Below are 25,714 nucleotides of genomic sequence, written 5' to 3' on the forward strand. Positions count from 1 at the left end.
ATCCGGGGATGAAGGGAATCATAAGATGTACTTGGCTGCAGATGTGGAAGAGATGAGGCGGCGAACGTGCATATGATAGCGAGGAAATGAAACTTAGCCACAAAGTCAATGGTATAACCGGGTCAGATGCTAGTGAGTGTTAGATGCGAGAGTTCATTCCCACCACCCATCGTTGCCGAGAGTAGGTGCGGCAGAGACGTTGCTGGGTGTTGGTGATGGTATTTCAGAACGATAAAACGGCGAGAGGCGCTGAGCTTTGGGCGTCACCGGCAGTCGAATTGGGACCTGGTTTTTGGGCGCGTGCATTGAGTCCCATATTGAACTCTGCCTCGGCGTCGTGGCTCTTGCGGTAGGCCCACCAGGTGCAGTGAAAGATGCTGGGGGCGTACCTGCCCGACTGTAGACAGTGCTGGCACGAGACTCCGGACGTGCTACCGGGTGGGCATGTCCGTTTTGTTGGTAACGCGCAGGAGGTGCCGAAGTTACAGCTTTCTTCGCTTGGTCAACTTCGGCTTGCAAACGCGCAACCTGTCCTTCAAGCGCTGCAATCTGATCGCGCAGCTTGCTCTGCCGGTCCTAGACGCACTGTTAGCGCGAAAGACGGACGTATTTGGGCGAAACTTACCTTGTCGAGGCGTTCCTCCGCGTCTCGCTCTTCAAGCTGCATCTTCGCCATGGAATAATCGCCGTCTAGCTGCGAGTGCGCCTGCTGCACTTCGTCCAACTTGGACCGAGTGGCCTCGAGATCGCTCTCGTATTCCTTGGTGAGTCTCTCCCATTCCACTGCCCGTTGCTGAGCCTGTGCGAGACTTTGACGAGAAGCCTGAGCCATCTTCTCGCTGCTCACCATCTTGTTCTCGTACTCCTTCAGGCGTCTCTGCAATGCCGAGTGTTCGCCTTCCAGAACTTTGCTCCGATCGCGGATGTACTTTAATTCCTTCAGCTCTTCATTGTCTGCCTGGCCCATCAACGTTGAGAGCATGTGGATCTGCTCTGTAGCATGACGGAGATCGTCCCAATGGCTCTGCTGCAAAGCGAGATCTTCGTATTGCCGGCGCTGATTGGCAAGTTCTTCGACCAGACTTTCCTTCTCGCGAGACACGACGACAACACGCAAATCAAGCGCCTCGGCCTGCATAAGATATGTTAGCAAATTGATGCACTACCAGGACGAACAACCACAGAATATCGCACCTGAGATTTGAACTGCTGGTTCTCTAAGGCGAGCTCGTGATTACCCTTCTCAACTTGGGCAATACGGTCATGCTGAATTTGTGCCTGCACGTCGGCAGCCTTGAGCCGGTCGAGAGCATTCGCAAGCGCCTCCTCCAACTCAGCGTTCTTCAATTCCGTGGTAACGACTTCGGCATTCTTATTCGTGAGCGAATTCTGCAACTCTTCTACCTTCGAGATCAGATGCTCTCTTTCGGCCTCAGAAGTCTTGAAACGATCCATGATGATGTCCTTCTCGACACGAACTTGACCATGAGCAGCACGGGCCTTCGCCAACTGCACCTGGAGCTCAGCGGCGGTCACCATCAACCTGCGGATTTCTTCAGCATCCTTCTGTGATGTGTCCCGGGCAGCGAAGTCCGCGTGCGCATTCTGCAGGATGCTCGTAGCCTCCACCATAGCCTCTGGCAACGTGTTAATATGCTTGATGATGTCCTGGCAGAAATCAGAAAACTCCTGATTTTGAGAGGCGAGCTTCTGCTGTTCCCTCGTGACGTTGCCCAATGCGGCTTGAATGTCTTGGATGTTCTTCGCTATAGGCTTAACCTGGTCACTATCCTCTGTTTGTTTCTTGACTTCGGCTTGAGCGACGTTGAGTGCTTCAGTCGCAGCGACCAAACGTTGAGGGAGATCAGACAGGACACCGAGGATGTCCTCCTTAACGGAAGCCAGTGCCGGCTCAGATGAAGTTCCCTGCTTGTCGACCAGAGCATTCACAGCACTCTGGATCTCTTGCACAGGTGCGAGGAGATCGCAGATGCTGTCCACTACCTTCTCGGAGAGAACATCAACATTAAATGCCTTGTCTCTCATAGCAAGGCGGGAGTCGAGACGTTCCACCACCAGATCGGAGACCTGCTCTTTGATCTCATGCGCGTCCAGAGGCGCGACGATCTTCCGCACCTCTGTAGTGAGCCGACCTACGATAGTCTCCGTGTCAAACGGCGGAGTTTGTGCATGCAAGGAAGACAGGATGGGGATGAGACTGTCAACGATGAGGCCTGCTGTCTCGCGCTTGTCCGATGCAAGGTCGATGAGTTGAGATATATGGGGCTTGACGGCTTGAGTGAGCTGTGCGGTAAGGCCCTCGTAGTCGATAGGTTCGGGGCGAAGCGCTGCAAGCTGCGGCACCAACAAGTTCATGAGCTCATGAACGATGGACTCCATCTCTACTTGCGGAGAAGACCTCGAGATATCCATCGTCTGCATTCGGACGGCGAGCTGTGATGTTGCTGAGACAACTGCGTTCACCGTCCGATGACTCAGTTCCTCGACTCTCTGGATCATAGTCGGCTCTTGTGCATGAGTCCTGAGGATTTCGAAGAGGTCTCTTTGCATCAACGCACGCGTCTCTGCATGGCTCTGCTCAATGATGCCCTTGAGAACCTCAAAGTCCAGCTCGCCGCGCGCATCCATCTCACTGTCTGCAAGGCCGCGGGTCGCAGACTCTTGTAATTGCGTGCGAAACAAGGACACCACTTCGGAGATCATGTTCTCCGTAGATGGGTTCAAAGACGATCCACTGGACGCTTGCTTGACGTCCATTAACGTTCGCTTGATGAACTCGAGCTTCTCGTCGAGGAGCTCCTCCAGCCTCTGTTCGTACTGATGCATCTCCAAGCGTCTTGTCAGATTGACAGGGGGGATGGAAATATCCGAGAGAGATGAATCCTCGCGGTGCCTTGGGGGTAATGATGATCGTCGTCGATCCGCACTGAAGACATCTACAATTGAAAGCGGCGAGTCCCGCAGTCCGGGATCTGTGAATAGACGGCTCTTCGATACTCTGCGCGAGATAGTAGGAACATTCAGGTCATCCAGCGATTGATGAGGGCTATGCTCGAAGATATCCCGCGAGCTAAGTCTCGATCGGACACCGCGACGTGTGCGCTCCTCACCGTCACCGTTGGCGAGCGACCTGAATAGCCCGGCGGGAACGGTATTCGTGGACACCGGGTGCTTGAAGTCCAACGGGATCGGCGCTCGCTTGGGTTTGGACGTGGGGGGGAAAGGCAGCTCAAGTGCCGATTCAGGTTCCGCAGGTTCCGTTGGGCTCTGTTCCAGAGGCTTGTTCTCGTCATCCCCTTCATCCTCGTCATCATGTTCATCTGAGACAGGTGACTGGGACAAGACATTGGCCTGCTGCGAGATTGATGGTAATGTCGAGAATCCAGAGAAGTTGAACGGCTTCGCGCCAGCATTTAAGGACATCTCCCTGCTGATTAGACCCTGCGGCGGACTCGAGGGCGCAGAATGCCTCATTACTTTCGTGTTATCCGCAGAAGGAGGGAACTTGAAGGATGACATTGTGTTCACGCCGTCCTCATCCTCAGAGACATAGCTACCACTTGACACACGACGCTGCCGCTTCTCCCTGCCCTGTTGAGCTCTAGGCACCACATCTGGGGGCACCGGTAATGGTCGAGAAGCCTCGGCACCGAACGCTAACTGCGGCACTCCGGGTGGCGGGCGGAACGTGAATGAAGGCTTGAATTCCTGAGCGGCAGCATTCAGAGGTTTGCCAAACGATGCTGTCCGTTCATGATCAAATGTCGACGGCAAAACAGGTGCCGATACAGGCGCCTGGTTCGACGAAGTTGTCTGCCCACTTGAGTTAGCACCAAAGACGAATGGTTTCGCAAACGGATTGAGGGAATCTCGGCGTGGTAGAGGTGCTGTCTGAGACTGTGGTGGGCGGGACTGAATACCTCCAGGCTGGAAGTACGACACAGATGTTTCCCGAGAGTGTGCCAATGCAGGGTCGTGGTATGAGTATGGTGCAGATCCTGGTCGGGAGTTTGGCAAAGGAGGGAGCGGTCGAATCTTCCCGCTGAGATTTGAGCCCGGTCTCGAGTGATATCCCTCTTTCCCAAGGCCCAGGTATGCTTCCTGCACCTCTGCATGGTCTTCCTCGCTAGGATTGGAGACAATGTCATCATCCTTCACTGCCTGTGTCACAGGTGGGATCGGGAACTTCGGTATCCTCCTCGGAACCTCAGGATCTTCCTGCTTCATGCGGCGAAGCATGCGCCGCTCAACACGATGCTGACGCGCCCGTTCTTCGTCGGACGGGTTAGACCACTCGCCTATGCTCTGCACAACCACACGCTTCATTCAGTCCTGACGGAAACAAGATAACGCGTCTACACACCTCGTCCTCAGACGTCTCGGCACCCGTGCGTAGGTCCTCCGATCCCGTCCATTCACCCACTGCGTCCTGATCCGGGTCCTGGTCCAAATCTTCCGCCTCAACTGCTGAGGGGCTCAGGGACGGTACGACATCCAATGCGACGCCGGCTGCCTGAGTGAAACCGCCTGCCATCCCACCTACGGAGCGTAAGGAGAGAGCAGCGGAAAGACGAGACACATGTCGGGAATGTATACGACTTTGCGCCACAGTGCTTACGCCATCCTGATCGAGATCCTCGTATTCTTCTTTAGCAGCTTCCGTCGCGTCGTATACCTCCTCCTCCTCCTCCTCCTCCTCCTCCTCCTCCTCCGCCTCCGCCACACTGGGGCTATCAGCTCCGCGAAGCCCCTCTCTAGCTGGAACATCTTCCATGGGCTCTTCCTCTTCCTCGGTAACATCTAAACCAAAGCCGCGGAAGAAATCGGGGCGGCTCTCAGGCCTCGACGAAGCCTGAGGAGGGGCAAGAGTTGAGAAATTAGCTGGGACCCGTCCTTGTGGTGCATGAATATTGTCTAGTGAGGGTATAGGTGCGGGGGATAAACGATTAATGAGCATTTGATCAGAGCCGAGGGTCGCGGTCGGTCCGAAGGGATTGAATGCACCAGCGGGATTGTATACCGGCGAATGAGATTGAAATGAAGGTGGCTGCGCAAGCGACATGCTATGCCCGTGACGATTTTGAAGCCGTGGCGGTAGCTGGCTGGGAGATGGAGACGAATTCAGATGCGGCGACGAGGATAGTGAATTCGACCCCGACGCATTCTGAGACTGCTGCAGCTTGTTGAGCTTGAAGTACAGAAGCGCTGGGTCAGCAGGAGATGAAATCTGAAGCAGCCAATCAGTCACGATATGCGCGTCTTCCTGAAACATATGACGCACCGAGGCAGCACGGGCATGAGGGGCGTGAATATTTGGGATACTGCCTGACCCCCTTTCAACCCCCAACTTCTCCAGCCTTTCCTCAATCAATGTTCGCCTCATGTCGTCCCAAGCCGACTACGCGTGATTAGAGCCCCGATCACGATTGAGGATAGAAAACTTACCTTGCCAGGCAAAAACACGTCCACGGTATTCGGCAAAGTGAGCCGCCATTCGTCTGGCGGATACTGCTCAGCAGATGCCAACTCCGGAGGTTGCACGTCCGGTTGCTCTGGCACTGGGAAGAGCGGCGTCCTGGCCCAGGAAGGACGCGCTTCTTCGGGGACTGACTCGCGCGGGAAGTTGACAATCACTTTCTTCGGCCTTACCACTGGCGCCGGAGGTGGTATCACCGCGGCGGGAGCAGGCAGCGGACTCACCTTGCGCTGCGGGCCCCCCAGTACAGCTTTCGGCGGTCCTCCAACACTTACGCTCAACGATCGTTTGTTCCTTGGCATGAAAGGTTGACCGCCGAATGGCTGCATCGGCCCAAAATGAAAGCCATTCTGCCCCAGAGGCGTAACAGGAATGCCGGGTGGCAGAATGCCTGCCGCTGCGAGCTGGGCGACGCTGGGATGGCTTCTATGCAACGTTGGTCGACCCGGTGCACCCGGGGGCTGGGGGAAGAATGCTGGCTGCATAGGTGTCTGCAACGGTGGCATGCCCTGCATGGTTTGCATGGCTTGCATGGGATTCGGTACGTTCATCCCATATGGTGGGTGTATTCCTTGATGAATAGCTGTAGGAAGACCGGGTGAATATGTAGGTGCGGTGTCGGCGAACCCATGACTAATTGGTGGGGGGATAAAAAGGCGGGAAAGCGGTTGGTGAGGCTGCGCCGTCATTGAGAAAGCTGGGCCGCTGTCGACGACCGCGTCGAAGGGGTATAGTCCGTAGGGCAAGCCGACAGCGTTTGAATGAAGGGTACAGGCAAAGCAAAATCCCACACCACGTGGTCACCACATGGCCTTGTAGCGAAACACACCGTGACCGTGACCATGATATGTCCTTGAGACAACTCCATCGACACGCCCCTGCTAAGAATCTGATACCAGTGAGATGCACTGCGTGCCGTTGTTGTAAAATATCCAATCGTTTCCCAGTCTGTTTCGGTGCGGTGATTAATTATTATTTTATTATTTACCTCGAAGTACGCGAAATCCATTCCTTCCATGGATAACGACACAAGACAATTTCTAGCTTATCATTCAAAAAGCCCTACCGATTTCATCGTGCTGATTTAAGTACGTATCTTACGGCACGACTATCGCGGCGATATGCAGGTAGACACCTTCTACCTTTTTTCCTTGAGTTTTCCATGACTTGCAGACTCGGACCAACTGGAAATCACTCATGGCAAGCAGGGCAATACCCTGGTAACAATTTATCCGTGGTCTCTCTGAACCTCTCAGCGATACTTACACTCTTGACATTGTAACGACCTCTGGACAAGTTTTGCGCAATCCAAGGGCCGGTATTGCATCATGAAGTATGCCACTATCTGAAGTACATTTCTGTGGTCAGTTCAACTGCATAATCGATGGACCAAATTCTGCGCATATTGTGAGTTCTGTACCATGTCTATTTACCTGGTTCAGTTCCTTATCCAAGTCGTGTGACTCGTGTCAAACCAAATTCCGATCATACCAGGGAAGTAATTTAACATCTTCAGCTGTGTCTTCACATTGTCTGCGGTTACGGAATAATAGGAATCCCTCGCTTCAATTTCAGCTACAGTTCGGGTTCCGTTCCGAAGATGTCTTTTGTGGTCTGATAAGTAAATCCACCGAGTTGCGTGTTTTGATCGAAGCTGCCTATACTGTATCTAATGCTTATATTCCACGCCGCACATTCTTGTGTCTTACCGTTAGACGTACGAGGGACGGAGCACCCGTCAAGTTCTACTTACCCCGCGCCTTCCAGGAAGAGCTGTGGCGGATAAACTGGGCGGCGTCGCTGCCGCTCAGCGGTCAGTGGTGCAGACCCGTCACTAACATATATGGCAGAGCATAGGCCCGAATATACCTACAATAACTCTGCCGATGTAAGCTCGCCATACATCTCCTTCTGCTGCCTGTCATTCGGATGCAAAAAACGACACATTCCCTGCTCTTTCGACATTTGCTTGTCTTTTACAACGCTGGAATACATCTGACGTTGACTACCTCATTTTCACTTCTGCGACCACGCAAGTTACATGCTTCATTCGTAGTGTACTGCAACATTGAATGAATGTGACTTCCATGCAAACTGGACTTGATACTCATGATCAGCGATGCTCCGTTCATGGTGTGCAACATTGAATGAACATGACTTCCCCAATCAACAAGTTTGCTTAGCAATTCGTGCCTCCAGTGTACCAGTGCCAGCGAAGCTCCGACCGCAATTCGAAAGCGAACGGAGTTACCGTACCACATCACCTCTATTGACCCAAGCATATGTACCTATATGTACGACAACGATAGATGCAAACATACAATACAACTATTAACAAGTGTTACAGTACCAACCAATCAATCTAGGCAGAGCGAGTACGCAAGCAAAGGTATACACAAGAACGTCTGGCCTGCGCGCAGACCAATAATACGGAATAGAAAGGCGGGTAACGACGGGTCAGGTATACGGACGATAACGAAAGCAGCAGAGACAACAACACAGAGACATACATGGACAGCCGGCACGCGGCACGGGCTCAGAATGTAGAGAGGCAAATGGGGCCGGCTGGCGAGCGCGGCTCGACTTCGCGAGGGGCACGCAGCTGGAAGTCTACAGGAACCATAAGATTGGCGTGCTCAGAAACGCGAAGGGTAATACAACGCACCTCCATTGCGAATGATGGGGTTAGCGCGGCGGCGGCGGATCTCATCCTCCTCCCGCTCAAGCTCAATCTCATATGGCGCCTTTCCACCGGGCAGCCTATCAGACACGAGCGCCACGATAGGCTTCGGCTCCCACCGTCCTCCGCCGTTCGCCTTGCACACGACGCTCGAATGTTTGAGTGGGTACGACTCGAGCTCGCCTAAACTAAGCTCCGCGTCTTCGATGAGCGCTCCCACGACACTGGGCGGCGATGATGAAGGCGTACTCGGGCGTAAGGGCGAATGAAGTATGCGCGGCGACGCGTGTATCCGGCGCATCGACGGGCGGAGCGTCGACATCTCGGGTGACGAGGATACTGAGGATGAAATGGAGGAAGTATCGGAATCGGACTCGCGCACAAGCGCGAGCGGGCGGGTCTTGATCACGGAAGGTCGCGGACTGGGGCAACCGTGGATCTGATACCAACAGTCGTCGCAGACGCGCCAGGAACGCACTGGGGACGTCGGAGAATCGAACACCGCAATGGGGATATCGCGGGGTGGGTTCAGAAAACCTAGATTCGCTGTGTCAAGAAGCGCTGTGAAGCGCGTGGAGCATTTCACGCAGAACACACCGCCACATTTGCGACAATGCTAGAGGCACCAAGAGGTACATTTGCATCAGCCCGGCGAGATCCCACACAGTGATGCTGATGGAACGTACATGCTTTCGCTCCCACATTGAGAACTTCTTGTGGCACCGAAAGATATCACAATGAGATGCCTGCGCGTCAGGCTGTGCAACCGTGACATGAACACGATCATGACGGACATGATGAGCCATGTGATATCACTCAAGGGGAATCAAACTCACCTTCCACAAGTGTTTCGGGATTAAGACTGCCAAATGCTCGTGCTGTCTTGTACGAGGAAACTGGCAGTCTAACGGGCGAAGTGATCGGTCTGAGACCGACAACTCGACTGAAGAACTCATTGAAGAGCTTCCAGACGACGAACAACTGCCTGCGAAAGTCAGAGGGAAATCCGTTAGAAACAGTTTACATGACACATAGAACAGATAGAGATGGTCGCTATACAGTCTGAGAAACGGAGACTCACCCTGTGACGAAACAATACTGGCCGTTTCGTCCTTCGCATCAGTCGAGTGGCGATACAAGCTGAGACGGGATAGAAGGGTGGAAGAGAGAGACATTTCCCGGCTTGTGGCGGAAGGGATGGCGCGACGAGGAGGAGGGGAGGCAGGAGACGGAAGTATCGCGAACTAACGTTTGCCTCCGTCTCCGTTATATGGTTTCAGAACCGCACGGGAAGCTTCCGGCCGGTGATGCCTGATAAAGACTTAAATTAACCTTTCCGCGCTCGTTGTCCATTCCACTGGCCCGATACCCCTCCTGCCATATGCGACAACGGCCCCTCGGGAAATCCATCTCGGTTGATGGACCTAATTTTCAATAGAATCCCAATTTCTCAGGCTTATCTGTAACGTATATTCATCTCGCTCAGTAATTGCTCCACAAGCACATGGAAATGAGCTCCCTGAGATGGGCACATTTTCCTGTCAATATTTGGTCTACGACGACACAGCTTCCTTATGTAGACCTGCGCACAGCAGAGCTCGGACCAAATAATTCCAGTCTCCGCTACTACGGTGTGTTTCAGCTATTCCCTGTAGGGCTATGGCAAAAGTTATCAAACACATTTCGATCAAACTCCGAAAGAATTGGCGTTGGTATCCAGCCAATCAGCGGTGGACCTCTTCTCGGTAGAACTCCAACCCTAACCAGCACGGGCCACATTGGCCGAAAATGCGAGTGTCCAAAATTTGAGCCGATGACAGGCTCAGATTTCTGCCTGCGACCCTGCAGCACCTCGCCGCACGTCACAGCCAGATGCGATTCCTGCCTCCAACGAAGACGCGGCTCTGCATCAAGCTTTCGTCTTCCAACCAGACTTCGTGCTCTCGCAGTGGTGGTAAGATTTCCTCTTCATCTCGTTCGAAAGAGAAACAGACCTTACTTGACTTGAAGCATTTTATAATAAGCCGGAAGGACAGGGAGCAAGCTTGAGAGGAGTTCGAACCTGCTTGTGACACGCTGGCTGCTAGACTGGTTTGACCCTGGTCGCGTAACCACGCACAACATAACTATCATGGAAGAATATTCACCCAATCCGGCTGTTTGACAGCTCCCCCGAAACCTTCCGATAGGGCTCTCAATAGCACATATTCAATATGTGCTCACATGGGTCCATGCAGCCAACTGGTCTTCAGACATGTTGTGCGTGCGCGTGAACTTCAATGCTAGAATGGATGGCCTCTGGTTGAAGAATGCTCGCACGCACGTACACCCAAACACCTCAAAGGTCACAAGCTATAGGAAACCTCCAAATGTGCGTACGTACATAGATAGCACAGTTGAGGTAATTTGAGGCGGACGCGCAGGTGCAGAGGCACCGTGGTACGGAACATGGAGCTCATCGACCTCCCAGCATTGATCACCGGGAGCCGGACGTCGGTAAACTGCACCAACGGTAACTAGAGTTATTATGCCCACCAATGAGAACACAGCGGTCGACCGCGCCGGTGACCAGCCCTGACCTCGTATACAAACTTGTACTAGCCTAGACGCATCGACGCGGCGACACCACAGGATAAGCAGCTTGGACGAGCAGCCCCAGCTTGTCGCGTTGAGCTCGGGCAATCTGCCACCTTTGTGGTGTAAATTGCAGAGCGCCCGCCACCCTAACAAACGCTAGCCACAACCAGCAGGCAAGACTCCGTAACGCACTTAGACCACAGTGGTGCTGGTGAGCGACAGGCCAGCTCGGGCGGGACCGGTCGGACGTTCGCACCTGCACCCACGATACGCGACGTAGCGTGGCGCATACGGTGCCAAGTGCTACCGCTCGCCAGGAGAAACTTCGCTCTATGTATGCCGTCACAGTCAGCTCATCAGCGCCGCGCAGAAAAGGAAACCTCACGTACGCTTCCCCCGAGCAGAGCGGCCCTCTGTAAGCCACTTCACATCGCCAGCCAGACGCGCTCCACAACTGCGAGCAACATCCCACGCTCGACCTCGCCCATCACCGAGCCGCGCCAGGGGGCCTTCGCGCTCCCGTCTGAAGCAGCAGGCCCACGGTCACCCTCCTCCGCATCGGGGCGCTGCGCCTGCGGACGTGTGCCCCGCAGCAAGGCCGACAAGCCCGCGTATACGGCTTCTTCCAGAAGCCCATGCGATCCGTCCGACTCGTCCGGGAGATCCACAGGCGCGGGTGATCGAATATGAGGCGTGGTGGCGAACATGAGGTGCAGGACGTTGCATAGATACCACAGGGTGTCCTTTCTGATCAGCCTCTCGATGCGCTCTGTGAGACGAGGGCGGGCCCAAGCTGTGCTTGCTGCACCTTGAACGCCGTCAGGACTGGCATACGACTCCGGGTACAGGCTCTGTAGCTCGCGGAGTGCTTCCAGGACGAGGAGGTGCTTGAGATTGTGGATGCTGGGCGCGGACAGCATTGTAGTGGTCATGAGCTCGTCCAATGTGATTATCGTGGCCTTCAGAAGAGCAAGGGTCTCTGCGCGAATATCAATCACTTCATGCCGATTGTGTGCTTGGGAACGCTTCTGCTTGTTTCTCTCCGGCGACAGTAAGGTGGACAGATGGAACCTAGACAGGGGAGCAAAGGAACGAACGAGAGGAACCAAGATCGCAGTAGTCAACCGCCCAAGAACATCATCAAGTACAGCAAGGTTCTCTGATGATTTAGTCTTCTGTTTGCGGCCGCCTCTGTCCGGCAGGGGCAAGACAGCTGTGAGTAGGCGAGGAACGAGTGTTGTCAAAGCTTCAAGGCTGCCGACAGACGAGGAGATTATGTGATTTGGAGGGACAACAGAGACGAAAAGTGCGCCCAGAGCGTCGATAGCGCGAGCCACCATCGCTGTGAGAGATGCAGCGGGAAGCACAGCTTTGTTAGCAGCATGTACCGCTAACCATAGGTCCAGTGTTTCCAAAGCCGACAGCAAGCTTTTTGTCGAAGGACCAGGAGGTACACTAACAGCTGGGCTCTGTATCAGACAAGCGAAATCATAGAGCAAATCCAAAAGGATTCAATGAGCGTAAAGAAACGGGTCACAAAAGTCGGATGGTGGAAGGAGTAAAAATTGTAGACGAAAAGTGAAGGCGTTTCGTTCTGCGGATAGAGTTCCGATAAAAACATACCATTGCCAGCACCATTCAGTACCGTTTGTAAGGTAAATTTCAACGGCTTTGCTTTCAGCGATGACACCGGAGATACGTGCGCAGGCACCTTCTTTTTCTGCTTCTTCTTGTTCCCAGCTGATGCTGGTGGTTCTACAGGCGCTTCTGATGATTGTCGGGGCTGGGCTTCACGGAGAGAGACTAGTTCTGCAAAGTACTCCGTTGCTGCTCTTTCCAATATGTACGAGTGATTACTTACCAATATGCTCACAGTCATACTTGATCTGCAATTCTTTTAGGCTTTCCTCAAGCTGCAGAGCGCGTTCTCGCCATATGTCTTGTTCAGACGAGCGCAACTGGTCTTCTGGAAACTTGGTGCGCAGGTCAAGAACATATGCTGTTGAATAATTATTCTTCAAACGTGTGCAATCATCTCCACTAGCGCACTGGCACTCACCATGGTAAGGCTGTTCCGGTGGTTTGAATCGGAGAGCAGCGAGAGCCTAAGGAAGAAGAAGACGGTCTCAGCAACGCATGGCCGTCGCATAATCAACTGTCAGTACTATTGTTATCCTCAAACTTTCCGCAGGCGTAGGTTGAGACCGTGACATCTTGGTCAGACTGGCGGAATTTGACAAGTGTGACGCAAACGCGTCTGTCACGACAGGGTCACAGTTCGTCACGAAGATGTAACGACGCGACCGTGACGACGACGACGACTCACTCGCTCTGATATTCATCATATTCAGCAAAGAAGCTCGACAGGAAACGTTTCGTATCATCTCTAACATCCAGGGAAAAATCACCGTGAGCTCGATAGATCATTGTCATAACACTGCAGCCGAAGGGGATCCAATCCACCCAGGCGCGTACGATGATGAGATAAATGGTGAGTGTGTAACCAAGGTGGCGCTACAGGCATATTCTACGTGCTAAAAGTTCATTCAGGTACTACTTACGTTATGTGATCACAGACAACAACATTAACTGACACCATAATATAGCAAGAAACGTTGCGTCAAGACCATCATCATGACGGAACGCAGTGAGCGCTCGTAACGTTGGAGTTCATAAAACTTAAATATGATGTCGTGTGAGTATCGATGCACAGCACGTAAAGGAGATTACGCACCATCGTCGCTGCCCACAGACTGTGGCACTGTCCTGTTGCCAAGCTGCTCAAGGGATCGGGGGAGCAGTCTGTCCTCATTCATTCTCGCAAGGGATTCCTGTGGTAAGGCGGCCCCGAATTGTGCGGGCGAAGATGAATCCCACAATCGCCTGCTCACCAGCCCTTTTGTGTCCTCCCGGGGCTTCGAGCGGCGAACGGGTGTGTCGTCGTATGAATAAATATTGCGGTACGGACTGATCGCTGGGCCACCGCTGTCATCAAAGGCACCGAACTGCAGCCCACTGCCGCTTGGCCGTCCAGCACGTATAGGTGTCCGGATCTGCCCACCGGAGCGACTTGGCCAAAGGAGGTTCCTTGGGGTGGTCACCGGCGCTCCAAACTTGATGCCGCGCGATGGTGTAGTGAACGGATCGAAAGGCGATTCGCGTGGATGTAGTTGATCGAAAGGACCAGGACTCGAATATACTCTCACGCTTTGGCTAGAGGAGAGGGGTGTGGAAGGGCTAACTCTGCTTGAGTCCCCCCAGGTCGAACGAGATGAAAACAATGTCAAGTCACGACCACGTATGGGTGTTCTGGGGGCTCTCGACATAGTCCAAGGGGTCGATGGCGATTCTTGCAGTGATCCCTGGTAGAAGAGCGGATCGTATCCCCTCACTGTTGACAATCCCTCGTCTGTAGGCACGAACGTAGGCTCCGATGCAGGATCGGATGCCAGTTGGCCAAGTCCAAGGCAATCGGCACAGTACCAGGTGTCTTCTAGTTCTGCAGGATCACGGATGTCGACGCACTCGAGATGGAACCACCGGTCGCAGTCATCACATTGGACCGCTGGACCCCCATCGCGTCGGCCCTCACATATACAACAGTTTTGGCTAGCTCGTTGTCTGAGATGCATTGCAAACTCTCGCGCAGATCGCCGAGACTTAAGGGCTACTCTGGCATCAGCAGGATCGAAGTTCCCCTCCCAGTCATCGTTGACATCGGGTCTTCCCCTCGGAATGAAACTGGGACGGACCATCTTGCCCCACACCGTACGCATGGGCGGCGCCTCCTTGTCCGGTTCTGAATTAAGGTCTTCGTCGCCGGAGTCTTGATCACTGTCCAAGTAGCGGTCAATCCATTTGAAGCGTTCCTCTTGTTCCAACCGCGCCGTTTCAGCCCTTTCTTGTACGCGCATGCACCATGGGAAAGATGAATCAGGCCAGTCAGGCTTCAAAACTTCGCCCTGGTCTGGCACCGACTCAGTGACGTGCCCACGCTTCTTCGCGCTCGCAACGCCACCCCTTCTCCTGCGTCGACTGCCACGCTTCTTCGCCGGAGTTTCATACTGCGAAGGCATGTCTTCGGGTAGGACGTTCAGCAAAAGTCTTCCTTTACCCTCTATTTCAACTGGGTGCAGCTTTTTTGGCGGTTCGGAAATCTCAGGGTGATCTTGGAAGGCAGCCAACCGCTTCCGCTTCAGGATCTCCTTCTCGCTTGGCACCCAATCGCTTTCAGGGTCTGAAGGCACGTTGGAAGGGCCGGGCTGGCCAGGAGTCGCTTGTTGGAGCCACTGCACCGCACGTTGAGACAGGGGATTTTTGCCTTTCTTATCGGGCGTCTGAGGCTCGCCGTACGCAGGAGTGTATCCATAACCAGGGTATCCTCCTGCGAGCAGACTCTGCTCAAAGCTCTCTTCCGACGTTTCCTGGAACAACTTGAGTCTTCGGCCTTTGACAGGACTCTCGGTCACTCCCAGACCGGACGGTAGACCTTCTTGTTCCACCTCGGTCACGTCGTGGTCCGCTGAGGCATCGTTAGAACTGATGCGCCTCTCGCGCACGAGATAGTTAGGGCGCCTCGCTTCTGATTCGGATTGGCGAGCGGCCTGTTCTGCAACCATTTGCAAGCGGATGCGATGAATCTCCCCGCCAGCTGGACGTTTGGGCACGGGAGCCGACAGAGGTGGGGGAGTACTAGATATTCCTCCCTCATGGGGGAACATGTCGTCTACATGCATGGGTACCGAGGATGTTCTCTTAATAGCAGGGCCCACAGATACGTCGTGGGGAGTCCTGCTCCTTGTGTCAGCGCGGTCTGCCAGTGAAAGGCGCTCCATGAACGGAGAGGAGAGACCTGAAGAGGGGGTGATATCGCGAGATGACGGGAAGGGGGAAAGTGTGGGTGATTGAGTGAGTAATATAGTGCCCGCGCCAGATTTAGGCCTGGAAATTCACAAGTTTAGGAAGGTTAGGATAATTGCAGTTTCACATCGCTCACTCATTCTGGCTACGAAGGGGCGGCGTGTGTGGGGTAGGAATGACGGAAACATTTGCGCTATTGAAAATCGTCAGCATCCCATAATATAACGTGGTTATGTGCTCACAACACAGAAGCCAGATCCTGATGTCCCAGAGGTAACCTCCGTCGTGCCTCAGGACTGGCACAGGACAAATAATGAGCTCATTATCAGAGACGAGACGGAGGTGCACACCTCGGCTCAGGAGTAATAAACGAGGCTGCCGCGGCAACAGGCCGTTTGTCCCTATGATCGCCCTCAGATAACGCTCGTAACGATTGCTGAAACACCTTACCTGGACGCCATCCGAGTCATGGATGGCACCGCGGTACGCAGCCTTCAAATGTTTGATTAGGCAGGCTGTAAATATATAATCAAAAATGCTGCGCACCCATACGACAGTGGCGATTCTGGTGGATGACCCTTTGCAGTGGAATATGCACCACGGCTTCCAGGGCTGCACACAAGTCAGCGTCCGAACTCATTAAGGCGTGGGCTGGGGAAGTAGCTCGGAGGCCGACGAGGAAAGCACTTTCGTCTCGGTGTTGCTCATAGAAGTAGCAGCGAGACCATAATCACTTTCCGGGGTCGGTCCCCAGTGCGTACAGAAAGCCACTTTGTGCGAGTTCGGCCATATATTTAAACTTACCTTTGAGGGGTCGGAAGATGGGCCGGGTCGCGCACTCCGAACGGTGGCAGGAGACCTCCTCGTGAAGGAGATCTGCAAGAATACCGTGACTTGTTCGGACGGTGAACTCTCAGATTCGATTAAGAACGGACCTTGCTCGCGGCGTTGTCTCAGCCCTGGGGCTCGACTCGACTCGTCCACTCTCTACTACTTCTCCTGCCGCTGCACCTGTCCTTATTTTTGGGGCATGCGATGGAGACGCGATTGGCGTAGAGGATATATGTGCAGACGACATGTTGATGGCTAAGCAGATTGAAGTGTATAGATCAAAGAACGATGCTTTCAAGCCGGAGCGATAACGTTTCGAAAAGCAGCAGATAGGTTATCTCAAAGCACATGCAGGGGTGAAGAAACGAAAGGGCGTGCCCAAACGCTAAGCCAGTGCAGCCAAATAGTAGCTGGAGAGAGGTATCGCGGAATGCGCGGGTAAACTGGAATACGGTGGAAATGAACAGGGTCATGGCTTACGTAAACACCCATTATTAGTATGATCGTTCAACTGTTGTCAAGATCATCATCATATTTGTCTCCGAGTCATAGCTGCAGTTCACCACCGAAGTGCAACATTAATTACCAACCAGGCCTCGGTAAGTTTCTAGAAAGAGATATATCATATTGTTCGAAGTGGTTCTCCCTCGCAAATTACAATTTTAGCTCGAACTTTTTGCCATCCACCTGTGTGCTCTCATAAGCTCAGATGGCAATTCGTGCTCTCGAATTTTATTCAGGCTTGGGTGCGATCATTCAAGAACGTTTCCATTGCAACGACTGATTTTTCCTAGGTGGGCTACACCGTGCATTGTCGAGAAGCAACGTCGATGGCACAGTCGCAGGTGCCTTCGACTGGGATCAGAATGCATGCCGAGTTTATCGGGCGAACTACGGTACAAATGTTATCCACAAGGTCGTGCATTTTCTCCTGGCTCTGGGAACGACTGAGCAAAATTTGCACGTCACCGACCATATTTTCTGTAGCAGGTCGACATCTCGACGCTTACGGCCTCGGAGCTGAGGTCATACAAGACAGAACTTTGGCTTTTATCTCCATCATGTCAGCCGTATACCGTGCTAAATCCCCTAGCCAAGGGCGCAGCAGATCCGAGAGCCAAATCCTTCATCCACCTTGTTGAAGACGTTTTACCAGAGTTAGCCTCATACGGTGCACACCCACATTATCTGTTGGTGGAAAACGTCGCTGGTTTCGAGGTGATTTTACACCATGCTTCTCCGAACTGTATACTAATGTTTTCGGTGGAGACTTCAAGTACCAGGCAGAGACTGCTGACGACTCTGCATTCCCTGAATTACGCAGTACTAGAGCTTCTCCTCACGCCTCTCCAGTTTGGCATTCCAAATTCCCGTCTCCGATATTATCTGCTTGCCAAAGCAAATTTTTTGACTTTTGCACACGTCCAGGGATGCGAACCAAAAACATGGCGACATATCCCTGGGCACGGCCACGACTGGATCGACCCAAGGCTACAAACAGAGGGAATCCAGGAGACTTACTTCAAAGTAGCCAAAATCAGGAAGTTCCTAGACACGGATGCCCCAAAAGGATACATGCATCCTTGCGCCGTTCCAGGTCATGTGCTGGAGAAATGGGGTAGGCTCTTTGATATTGTCCTCCCCTCTTCCTGCAGGAGCTGCTGCTTCACTCGAGGTCAGCGTTGAGCTACATGGACTCAAAGATCAATAGACCAAATCCAGCAGGTTATGCGAAAATGGCAGAGCGTTCTGGCTCTGTCCTGCAGATGAATGAAAAACTAGACGTACGTGCCTTCAATGCGCTTACTGAGTTACTCTGCAATCCGCTCACGGGTGTTAGACCACGAACGTATTCGACCGCTTCCTCGAGGCTCAGTCTCGTGGAGAGAAGGATGCCGTACGGATCCTCGATCCGCTGGAGCTGCGCTATTTCTCGCCCCGAGAGCTTTTGCGGATATTCTGTTTCTCACCTCCCGCTCAGGAGGAGCTGCAGTCAGATTTCATATGGCCTGATGATACGTCCGTAAAGACCCAGTATAGGCTGATTGGCAACAGTGTCAATGTGTTCGTAGTGACCGAGCTCATCAACTATTTGTTTGAGTGATACTCTCCTTAATTCCCACGTGGTCCAGCAATGGGTTTGACTTCGAATCGCCTAAAAACGTGAATCCCGAATTTCCTGTAGCACCTTCCATATATCTACACGCCAGAAGCCTAGCACAAGGGCATACACGCGTCGGACAAGTAGACAGACAAGTTTTGGTGAGGGGGAGATCCGGCCTTAAGTTGGAAGACATGCCGACTGAGTCAGCCGGCATTCCCCGACGAGGTATGACCTGTCGCTCGCTGCTCCGGCTTGTTTTCGTCTCCCTTCCACTCGACTAGCTGTCCGCATTCCCAAGTCGCCGCTGTCGTCCTGTATTCCACGATTTCGTCCTACTCTTTCTCCCCGCTTGACATCTTCTGTGAAAGCAGAGGATTAATGCTTCGTCCGCCAATTGGTATATCGAGACACAAACATCTACTCCAGCCCAATACGTTTAGAACTGTGCGCAAATTTTCTCATTGTCCTTACGAATCTCATGAACGAGCCCGCGTATAGCGTTAAATACTGCCCAACATGTCTGCTGGTATCGTGAACGTTCGTCGTGATGTTGACGACAAGTTCTACCGCTACCGGTGCGCAGACTCCTTTCTGCCTCGTGTTACCTTGCCTGACCTTTCTCCTTCCGCAGCATGCCCCTTCTGTTGACTAAGATAGAAGGCAAGGGTAATGGCATCAAGACTGTCGTACCAAACATGTCTGACGTCGCCCGCGCGCTAAGCCGACCGCCCACGTACCCCACCAAGTTCTTCGGCTGCGAACTTGGCGCGCAGACGTCGTTCGACGAGAAGAACGATCGCTACATTGTTAACGGCGCGCATGACGCAACCAAGCTGCGCGAGCTCCTGGACGTGTTCATCGACAAGTTCGTGCTGTGCAAGTCGTGCAAGAACCCCGAGACGGATCTCATCATCACCAAGAACGACGAGATCATCCGTAACTGCAAGGCGTGTGGCGAGCGCACTGGCGTCGACATGCGCCACAAGCTGACGACGTTCATTCTCAAAAACCCGCCCAAGGCCAGCTCGAAGAAGAACAAGGGAACGAAAAAGGCCAGCGGCGATGGCAGCCCGAGCCCTAGCGCTAACGGCAACGGCCATGAGAACGGCGATGCTGCGGACGAGGCGGCCGGTAGTGACGATGAACTCACGAAGCGCATCAAGGCAGAAGCCGCTGAACTTAACGACAATGCTGCCATCACCAAGGACGATTGGTCTGTGGATACTTCGACCCATGCTGTGAAGGCTCGCGTTAAGGCGGTGGAGAGCAGCATGGCCGCCATCGCGCTTGGTGGTGACGACGACAGCGACGAGGATGTGGACAGCCCTTACTCCCAGCTCGGTCGTTGGATTGAGGAGAACCGTGACAGCGGTCCTGTCGAGATTTACAAAATGGCAGAAGAGTTTGGCATTGCGAAGAAGCACAAGACTGTGCAGATCATTGCCCAGGCACTCTTCACTGCCAACATTGTCGCTGAAATCCCTAAGTACTCACTGCTCTTTGCGAAGGTGTGTGATTTGGTTGTGCCAGTTTTCTTTTTGCTGAGATTCTGGTCAGATGGTGACGTCTGAGAAGCACCAGAAGTCACTGCTTGGTGGCATCGAGCGTCTCGTCGGCACTACCTACCCCACCCTCATTCCTGCCGTCCCCAAGATCCTGATGGAGTTCTACCAGGCCGACATCATCGAGGAGGACCTTGTCAAGCAGTGGGGTACGCATGTCAGCAAGAAGTATGTTGACAAGGAGACCAGCAAGAAAGTCCGTAAGGCCAGCGAGCCCTTCCTCAAGGTTTGTCCTTTGTTTTACTGCTACCTTGTCCTCTTACTTATTTTTCTTTGCAGTGGCTTGAGGAGGCGGACGACAGCGATGAGGACGAGGGCGATGACTGAGGATCGAGTTGTTCGTTGCTGTTTAGATATTCTTCGCTATGTTGCATGCATGTCATGAGTTTGTTCTGCGCTCGTCCTGTTGTATGTGTGGACCGTCATTGCATCCCTGCAATGATGTGAATACATAGTCCGTTTTGTATTTACATCTACCTATACTCATCTATATGTTGTCCTGCCGAACTTCAATTTTGCGTGAAGACTCCCGGTCACATGCTTGCAACATTATCTGCAAGCTCAGCTTCGCAGTTGGTAACTTGGCACCGCTGTCGCTTCCACCGAGTCTGCTTGCCATACTGACCGCCATGCGACCCTTGGTCTCCTACGACGACATCACAGCTCCGCAAGCTGAGCCGGCAGAGCTGCCGGGTCCTCATTCTCCCCCCACAAATCCTCCGCCGTCGAAAAAGCGGAAGACAAACCAGAAACTACCCAACAGGCGTCCCCAGCAGCAGTACGCACATTGGGATGACCCAGGTGCACAGGCCCCGCCAGTGAGGTATGACGATGGCGCGGCGGGGCCGAGCACAAGCGGGACGGGCGAGGGTGAGTATACTGAAGAGGAAGAGGAGGAAGAGAAGAGCCGGGAGCTCACCCATGACGAGATCTGGGACGACTCTGCGCTCGTGGATGCTTGGGACAGCGCATTGGCCGAGTATGAGGTATGCTCTACGTGATGCGCCTGTGCTGCTGGTTATGCTGAACGTGGTTTTCGAGGCGTACCATGGTCCCGGGAAGAAGTGGAAGGAAGAACCGGTCAAGAGATCTCCTCTGTACGTTCCCCGTCAATTCCTATACGTCCATCTCGCTGAAACGTTCTATTATCAGATGGTACAACGTCCCACCCTCGGACTCGAAGCTTAAAAAGATAGCAGCGCACAGCGCGCCAGCAGAAGGGGCGCCGAACGGCACTCATGAGGAGCACGCAAATGGCGAAGCCGATTCGACGCCTCTGAACTTTGACACGTATGTCCCAACCTACGATCCATCGCTCACGCAAGCCGTGCCACCGCACCCGCCTGCAGTCCCAGGTTCAGATTACGCACAGTACTATTTACCTAACCCACCTGGGCCAATGGTCAGCCAGGACGAGGCGTTCTCGCGCGCGCTAGCGGCAATGTACTGGGGCGGATACTGGACTGCGGTTTACCACGTACGTCTTTACCTGTCCTAATCATCGCGTGGGCTAATTCAACCACCTTCAGTACCAGCGTAACGTGGCAACAGGTGAGATAGCTGACGGAGAAGAAGGGGGAGCGGAGGCACAGGATGCAGATGTAGATGCAGGTCGGTACGACGAGGACGAGGATATGGTATCTGCTCAGCGGTGACCGACGATTTTCGATGCTATATCTCAATTTGTGGGTATCCCTCCCGAATGACAGCCGATTTGCCATGTTGACGCGTTGGGCCCTCCTAGTCATATCCACGGACCACGGTGAGTGGGACCCTCATTCATTATGGTGTTAGCTGTGTCGTTCGGACGTATGCCCTTGCAATGATTTCTTCCTGTTCTCGCCGGAATTTGTGGTCTATTGCTATTGCTTGCTGTAATCCGTGTCTGCAAACAGCAAAAGATATACCTCACGTCTTTGGTTCATACTGTGCAATCGATTCGACCGAATGAAATCTGCGTTTGTCGTGCACTGCAGGTGAACCAATTCTATGTTCTGTCAGAAGGCATGAAGAGGATGAGCGGACCCTTCGACACCTCAGTGAGGGATCAACGCTTCCCAGTGTAAAAAATGCTACCTAATCCTCGCCCATCTTAGATATGATTCGGATAAAATACAGGTGAACTATAGAGCGATCTCAACATCTAGCCTAGCTAGATACGAATATACGTCGGGCGACATGCGATATTTCAGGATACCAGCAAAAATCATTAGGGATCGCGACTTCTTGCGGAGACCAGCGAGGGTCTGCAGTAAAGCATCAGCATCCATGAATCGATGTGCAATGCGTACAGTCGACTTACCATTTGGCGGGTGACGTCCGCGACCGCGGACGACTTGACTTTTTGGTGGACACTAGCCAGCGTGTCCATGATGAGCGTGAGGAACGTCTGCAGGTTGCGCTGTAGCGCATCTGGGAAGTCGCGGAACTCCTCTGCTCTGCGCGTGATCTTCGCGACATCACCATCCATAGGGATGAGATCTGTCGATTCCATGATCTAGGCTCACAATATTCAGACAATGTCAACACCGTCCGTATCGCGGGGGCTCACCTCGAGTGCGAGCTCCGCCCTGCCCGCATCCTTCGCGTCCATCGCCTCGCGCACTCGCAGCAGACGAATGACCGCCTCGCGCTCCTTGCCGACTGCCCTGTTCGTGCGCTCATAGTGGCGCAATATTTCTGCGGCAGTGCGCTCGATGGCGCGCGCCTTCTCGTCGCCGCTTGGCTGCGCGATCGTGTTCCCTAGCGCCTGCGCGAGGCACACTATGACGGTCCTGTAGTCGCCTGCGAGGTTGTATAACTTAATGGCCTCAGGCACACGGTCGTTCTGCTCAGAGTTCTTCGCGGCGCGGATGAGGATTTGCTCGTTGTACTCGCGCGTGTCGTCCAGTTTCAGCAACGGTGCACCTTGCTCTATGATACCGCTCTACATCACGAATCATCGGGCAAATCGGTAGAATGAATGTCAGTGTAGGATACGGCAGAGCAACGACGCGAGACGCACGAAACGCGTGCCGTCTGGGCGGAACCCGCCGACGAGCTCTTCCCAAGCGGCGCCAGTGTTTGAGAGGACGATGATTCGTCGCACGAGCTCCCATGCGCTCTCTACTTGTTCCTTGCCCACGCCAGCGCCCTGATCCGCGCTGAGGGGAACACAGCACACGTACTGCAGCGCCTCTTTCGCATCCATTTTGACGAACTGCCGCACGTAGCGCCATATGAGCGTTGAAAGGCTCAAAGCAGGCGGAGAGAGGGGAGACAAAGAGACTGGCGAGCGCGTTAGTTCAAGTGCATACAAGGTAGATGGAACCGCTTACGGGGAGTCACGTCTGATGTTTCTGCGCGCGAAGGAACACGCAGGAGACCATGATACGCAAGTGCGATGGCTAGATGCACAGCTTCAATCTCTGTTTCTTGGTGGTCCCATAATGCCGCCACAGCCTATTGAGAGTGGTCAGCGGCGCATCACAGGTACGAAAAGATGCTTACCCGTTCAAACTGACCACACATTAGGAGAACACCAGCCCATACACCTCGCCTTGCACCCTTCTGCCCGGTGACGCCGTCAAAGTGCCGCTCGCCATAGCTGAGGAGCACCTCAGCCAGGCCACGCAGGCCGCCAGTCTCATCCTCTTCTACCTACAGGAGCCTCTCAGCACTTTAACGGAGTGGTGAATGAGATAGAATACGAACCATAGCGAGCTGGAACCACAGCCAGTCCTCCGTGGTGACCGTCACATTCTGCACGCTGCGTCGCGCGGGGTCGATCTTGCCCATGAGCTTATACAGCGCGAGCTTGAATGGATCCGCCGTCGAAGAGTGTAGCATGTGCGCATTGTAGACCGCGTGCAGCTGGTCCCGGTGTGGCTTCGGCAGCCGCCTGTCGGGCGACCCGAGCCATGACCTAAAGTGTCCCAGGAAGCTCGACTCATGGTGTTCGATAGCTTGGTGCCAGCGCGCTGCCTCTTCAAGTGCTTCCCGAGTATGTCCTGTGCGAACGAGGTAGAACAGCTTCGCCCATATAGGCTGGCCCGCAACCAGCTGCGAACACTGTTATTACGGTTAATTATGTCACAGAATGGATATTCACCTCAATTCGATCCTCCCATTCCCCATTCCTATAATGCCGTACGAGCAGGAATGCGCGGATCTTGTTCGACACGCTGGGATCGCCGCCTAACCGTGCCTCCAACGGACGCGCCTGGAGCGTGCGTTCGAGGACGTCCCAATACTGCTCCTCGAGGGCTTCCCGAGCGCCACGCGCGATCTGCCTGCGCAGCTCCACCGCCTCGCGTGTCTCGGGCTCACCCAAGTACACGCGTGCATACTTGCGCTCGAACAAGGGCGCGTTGAGAATGTGAGCGCCTGCGTGCTCCACTGGGGGTAAAGCGGGAGGCTCCGCGGTGATTTTGGATAGGATGTGGAAGTTCTGCGTCAGGTGCTGTGTGGCGGATAAGGTTAGCAGGCACAATAGGTGAAGGGACGACTTACGTCGGGGTTGAAGGAGCGAGAGGCTTGGATGAGTGCATGGATGATTGGGTAGGATATACCGCGCAATCTTGCTGCGTTTAGCTCTGAGATAACACGGTCGTACGCCATCATCCTACTTTGCATATGCAAGTTCAGGCCCGGACCAATGCTCGTCTACGCCAACAATTTGAGATGCGATGCAGAATGAAAATAGCAGCAAACTCACTGACAACGCGCCCTTTCCATGCACGCTCTTCTTCAACTCCCCGAGTGCCGCACTATCCCCTCCAACGCGTCCACCCAGCTGCTCAAACACGCGCTTCTTCCGCGCGTCCCAGTCACGCCGCCCGCGGTCTTCCAACACACGGTAGAACTCCTCCTGTGTCTCTTTCCGTCCCTCTTCGATAGTGGAGATGAGGTTCTGCTCGTGCGCGTGACGGAGGTAGCCCGCCACATCAGTGTCCTGCAGCGCCTGGAGTGGCGAGAAGGTAGTAGAGGTATTCAGGTGTGCGATGGAGCTCGCAAGCGCAGGGGCGTCGACATGGGCTTGTGCGAGGAGGTAATTGCTAACATTCCTGTGAGTTTTCTATGCGCAAAGCGAAGCTGTAGTAGGGAGCTTACGCGCGATCATTGTCGGTGGATGTGCCTGGTTGGCGGGCAACGAGGCGTCGTGACTGCGCCTCGATTTGGTCAAGCGAAAGGTTTACTGATGGAAGATCTGGACGAGCAAGGTGAGAAGTAAGAGCCTTGGACGCCGTTAGAAGCGAGGATAGGTCGGAGGCCATTGAGTTCGTCTTGCGCCTCGTGAGGTTCGCGTCACCGAGTCCCTTCACCGCTCGTCAACGACTGAAAAGTAGTCTCTAGGCTTCGGAGAAAGCAAGAGAAATAATGCACGATGAGGGTGAGGGGCGAAGTGGTGGAGGTCACGGTAGGTGGACAGAGACGTCTAGCGCGCGTCGCGATTCGCGAGCCGCGTGGTTTGAATTTTGAGCATTAAATAATATTGTCCTCGCGATCTCGTCTCGTCCTCTTTTACTTTAAAACACATCCTTTTCCCCGACAGAGAGGAGACGGATAACAGCTCAGCATCAATTCTTGCCAGTGATATAACAGTCAACATTCAAACATGCTGA

General features: G+C 53.7%; 8 protein-coding genes across 8 annotated transcripts; 3 read left to right on the plus strand and 5 right to left on the minus strand.

Annotated features, from left to right (window-relative positions):
* Window positions 1-153: 153 nt before the first annotated feature.
* Window positions 154-6,186, minus strand: SCP_0115710 (predicted protein; the record flags this gene model as incomplete). The annotated part of the gene is made up of 6 exons (XM_027753792.1): window positions 154-576; window positions 626-1,132; window positions 1,195-4,326; window positions 4,385-5,248; window positions 5,303-5,419; window positions 5,467-6,186. 6 exons carry the CDS (start codon window positions 6,184-6,186, stop codon window positions 154-156), a joined length of 5,763 nt encoding a protein of 1,920 aa, XP_027609593.1.
* Window positions 6,187-8,033: 1,847 nt separating this feature from the next.
* SCP_0115720 (FYVE-domain-containing protein) lies at window positions 8,034-9,352 on the minus strand (the record flags this gene model as incomplete). The annotated part of the gene is made up of 6 exons (XM_027753793.1): window positions 8,034-8,107; window positions 8,163-8,714; window positions 8,775-8,793; window positions 8,864-8,935; window positions 9,014-9,162; window positions 9,259-9,352. 6 exons carry the CDS (start codon window positions 9,350-9,352, stop codon window positions 8,034-8,036), a joined length of 960 nt encoding a protein of 319 aa, XP_027609594.1.
* A 1,827-nt stretch (window positions 9,353-11,179) lies between these two features.
* SCP_0115730 (predicted protein) lies at window positions 11,180-12,967 on the minus strand (the record flags this gene model as incomplete). The annotated part of the gene is made up of 5 exons (XM_027753794.1): window positions 11,180-12,216; window positions 12,378-12,563; window positions 12,616-12,753; window positions 12,814-12,859; window positions 12,920-12,967. 5 exons carry the CDS (start codon window positions 12,965-12,967, stop codon window positions 11,180-11,182), a joined length of 1,455 nt encoding a protein of 484 aa, XP_027609595.1.
* Window positions 12,968-13,424: 457 nt separating this feature from the next.
* Window positions 13,425-16,692, minus strand: SCP_0115740 (hypothetical protein; the record flags this gene model as incomplete). Its single annotated transcript, XM_027753795.1, has 9 exons — window positions 13,425-13,432; window positions 13,489-15,695; window positions 15,751-15,807; window positions 15,857-15,910; window positions 15,965-16,015; window positions 16,065-16,106; window positions 16,161-16,226; window positions 16,419-16,490; window positions 16,550-16,692. 9 exons carry the CDS (start codon window positions 16,690-16,692, stop codon window positions 13,425-13,427), a joined length of 2,700 nt encoding a protein of 899 aa, XP_027609596.1.
* Window positions 16,693-17,154: 462 nt separating this feature from the next.
* On the plus strand, window positions 17,155-18,549 carry SCP_0115750 (tRNA (cytosine(38)-C(5))-methyltransferase; the record flags this gene model as incomplete). Its single annotated transcript, XM_027753796.1, has 6 exons — window positions 17,155-17,191; window positions 17,240-17,361; window positions 17,436-17,663; window positions 17,715-18,120; window positions 18,171-18,229; window positions 18,286-18,549. 6 exons carry the CDS (start codon window positions 17,155-17,157, stop codon window positions 18,547-18,549), a joined length of 1,116 nt encoding a protein of 371 aa, XP_027609597.1.
* A 516-nt stretch (window positions 18,550-19,065) lies between these two features.
* SCP_0115760 (Probable eukaryotic translation initiation factor) lies at window positions 19,066-20,438 on the plus strand (the record flags this gene model as incomplete). Its single annotated transcript, XM_027753797.1, has 4 exons — window positions 19,066-19,124; window positions 19,181-20,057; window positions 20,107-20,337; window positions 20,391-20,438. 4 exons carry the CDS (start codon window positions 19,066-19,068, stop codon window positions 20,436-20,438), a joined length of 1,215 nt encoding a protein of 404 aa, XP_027609598.1.
* Window positions 20,439-20,740: 302 nt separating this feature from the next.
* Window positions 20,741-21,766, plus strand: SCP_0115770 (hypothetical protein; the record flags this gene model as incomplete). The annotated part of the gene is made up of 4 exons (XM_027753798.1): window positions 20,741-21,097; window positions 21,153-21,208; window positions 21,264-21,588; window positions 21,641-21,766. The coding sequence occupies 4 exons, from the start codon at window positions 20,741-20,743 to the stop codon at window positions 21,764-21,766; spliced, it is 864 nt and encodes a 287-aa protein (XP_027609599.1).
* Window positions 21,767-22,234: 468 nt separating this feature from the next.
* Window positions 22,235-25,366, minus strand: SCP_0115780 (nucleoporin-interacting protein; the record flags this gene model as incomplete). Its single annotated transcript, XM_027753799.1, has 11 exons — window positions 22,235-22,357; window positions 22,414-22,608; window positions 22,663-23,037; window positions 23,116-23,378; window positions 23,429-23,552; window positions 23,601-23,750; window positions 23,805-24,152; window positions 24,202-24,552; window positions 24,603-24,755; window positions 24,808-25,147; window positions 25,203-25,366. 11 exons carry the CDS (start codon window positions 25,364-25,366, stop codon window positions 22,235-22,237), a joined length of 2,586 nt encoding a protein of 861 aa, XP_027609600.1.
* Window positions 25,367-25,714: the final 348 nt, after the last annotated feature.

Source organism: Sparassis crispa (genome assembly GCF_003851025.1).
Source record: "Sparassis crispa DNA, contig_000000F, whole genome shotgun sequence".
In the NCBI taxonomy this organism is placed as follows: Eukaryota; Fungi; Basidiomycota; class Agaricomycetes; order Polyporales; family Sparassidaceae; genus Sparassis; species Sparassis crispa.